This window comes from Marmota flaviventris, chromosome 1 (genome assembly GCF_047511675.1).
Source record: "Marmota flaviventris isolate mMarFla1 chromosome 1, mMarFla1.hap1, whole genome shotgun sequence".
In the NCBI taxonomy this organism is placed as follows: Eukaryota; Metazoa; Chordata; class Mammalia; order Rodentia; family Sciuridae; genus Marmota; species Marmota flaviventris.
Window position 1 is genome coordinate 214,027,801 of NC_092498.1, and position 2,600 is coordinate 214,030,400.

The window sequence follows — 2,600 nt, forward strand, 5'->3', positions numbered from 1 at the left end:
AAGTTTGGAAAATGAACATCAAATAATGCTTTTCAGTAATTTTTAGTAAAAAAGAAGCTTTAAAGAAGAGTGAAATTATGGCATTTGCCAGTAAATGGATGGAGCTGGAGAATATCAAGCTACGTGAAATAAGCCAATCTCACAAAACCAAAGGCTGAATGTTTTCTCTAGTATGTGGATGCTAATTCACAATAAGGTGAGGGGGTGGGGGGCACTAGGGATGAATAGTGTTACCTTAGATTAGGTAGAGGGAAGTGATGGGAGGGAAAGAGAGAGGATGTGGGGATAGGAAAGATAGTAGGATGAAACAGATATTATTTCTATATGTATGTATGTGGCTGCATGACCAATGTGATTCTGCAACATGTACACTCAGAAAAATGAGAAATTATATCCCATCTATGTATGATCTATAAAAGTGCATAAATGCATTCTACTATCATGTATAATTAATTACAACACATTAAAAAATAATTTAAAAAAGAAGTTTGTCAGTAATTAAAACAAATTTTTAAAAAAGAAGATTATTTATTTTATTGATTTCCTCTATTTATTCTTAGAAAATACTACCTTCTTAAAGCCACATTCATTATGGTCAATTTAAATTACAAAAAAAAGAGAAAAACTTGCCATTATTACCATTGTCAAATGCAAAGCTCAGTGGCATTAAATATAGGTATAGTTGCCAAAAGAGCACTATCTTCTATCTCCACCATTCCTTATCTTACAAAAGTGAAACTTTCTTTCCAATGTAAAAAAGTTCCAAACATCCCTTGCCAACAGGAGTTCCAACCATTCTACTGTAAAATTTGGTGAGAAATTAGCATAAGGCACACCTTATCAGGACCAGGTATGTAATGTTGCTGCATTTTCCAACACACATTGCAACCAGTACCACGGAAGCTGGGATTAGATTGTCCTGCTGTGAAGCTTCCAAAGGGCACCTTTGATATCCTTGTTCCTCAGGCTGTAGATAAAGGGGTTCAGCATGGGGGTGACCACAGTATACATTACTGAGGACACAACATTCTCTCTGGGAGAATGTGATACAGCTGATCCAAAGTACACTGCAGTACCTGTTCCTAAAAATAGGCAAAAAACTGCCAGGTGAGAGCCACAAGTGGAGAAGGCTTTGTACTTCCCACCTGAGGATGGGATCCTCAGAATGGAGGAAATTATTTTATAGTAAGAGAAAAGGATCCCTGAGATGGGGAAAAAGCTATATAGGGCAAAAAGAACATACTTGCCAGTATTAATAGAGTAGTTGTCAGAACAGGAAAGATTCAGAAGTTGAGAAGGGTCACAGAAGAAACTAGAAATTTCCACATCCTTGAAACTGGTAATTTGTAAGATCATCAAATTGTGCAGCTGAGAGTCCAAAAGACTCAGCAAAAATGATACCAAAGTTAAGAAGCCACAGAGGCGAGGGTTCATAATGACTGTATAATGCAGGGGATGACAGATGGCCACAAACCTGTCATAGGCCATCACAGTCAGAAGCATATAACCCATACAAATAAAAATGGCATAAAAGGACATCTGTGTCAGACAGCCCACATAGGAGACGACATCATTGTGAGTTTGAATGTTTACAATCATGTTTGGGACTGTGGTGGAGATGAAGCCGATGTCAGCCAAGGACAGGTTGGAGAGGAAGAAGTACATGGGGGTGTGGAGGTGGGGGTCAGAGCTGACAGCCAGGATGATGAGCAGGTTCCCAAGCACTGTGACCAGGTACATGGACAGGAACAGTCCAAAGAGAAGGGGCTGCAGGCCTTGGTCCTCTGAGAGGCTCATGAGATGGAATTCAGAGACACGGGTTAGATTTTGTTCTTGTAGGTAGCTTGGACACCTTTTGAAAAAAAGCAAAAAAGGTGTTAAAAAAGAAATATGTGAAACAGGCTCTCCTCATTCTGGAAATATTTGAATTAAAGTATGCACAAGGAAGGGGCTCACGCTTTATGTCCATATGCCTTCAACAATAGCTCTCAGTAGTGAAGCACCCAGTCTCCACATTTTCTTTCATTATCACCTTCTCCATCATTCACCCCTCTTCCTGTACTAACCTAAGAAGCATTGAGCTGAGCAGTGTTAAAAGTCCAGGAGCAGAGAAGAAGTCCATGATCAACCCATATAATGTAAGCCAAATATCTGTTATATAAATGACCCTACTTTTTTTTTCTTTTTCTTGATTCTGTACTCTATCTGGCCTGCCAAAAGTGCTCCATAGTTTTTTGATCTCAAACCATCAAGTACATTGTTTATGATCTAGCACCAAGGAAAGCCCCAAAACTCAAGTTTTATTTCCAATCTCAGTCCTTCTTCATGGGTTCTCTGGTCAGCCATTCCTGACACATTTATTTCAATTCTCCTATTTAGGCTATGTGAAGTACACTTGGGTTCATTATTTATCATTTCTCTATGTGAAATAATTGGATACAGTACAAAACAGAGTATAACAAGTAAAAATGTAACAACTTTTTGGAAACATCCTCATTTGTAAATTGGAGGTAGTAATTACCTACCTTGTATGATTGTCATGAGGAAATTAAAAAAAAAATTTCAAGTGGCATAACTCGTAGTTCTCTCCCATTATTAAA

At 38.2% G+C, this 2,600-nt stretch overlaps 1 protein-coding gene across 1 annotated transcript; it reads right to left on the reverse strand.

Moving 5' to 3' along the window:
- Positions 1-909: 909 nt before the first annotated feature.
- LOC139705222 (olfactory receptor 7E24-like) lies at positions 910-1,866 on the reverse strand. Its single transcript, XM_071610143.1, has one exon. It carries the CDS (start codon positions 1,795-1,797, stop codon positions 910-912), a length of 888 nt encoding a protein of 295 aa, XP_071466244.1. The 5' UTR covers positions 1,798-1,866.
- Positions 1,867-2,600: the final 734 nt, after the last annotated feature.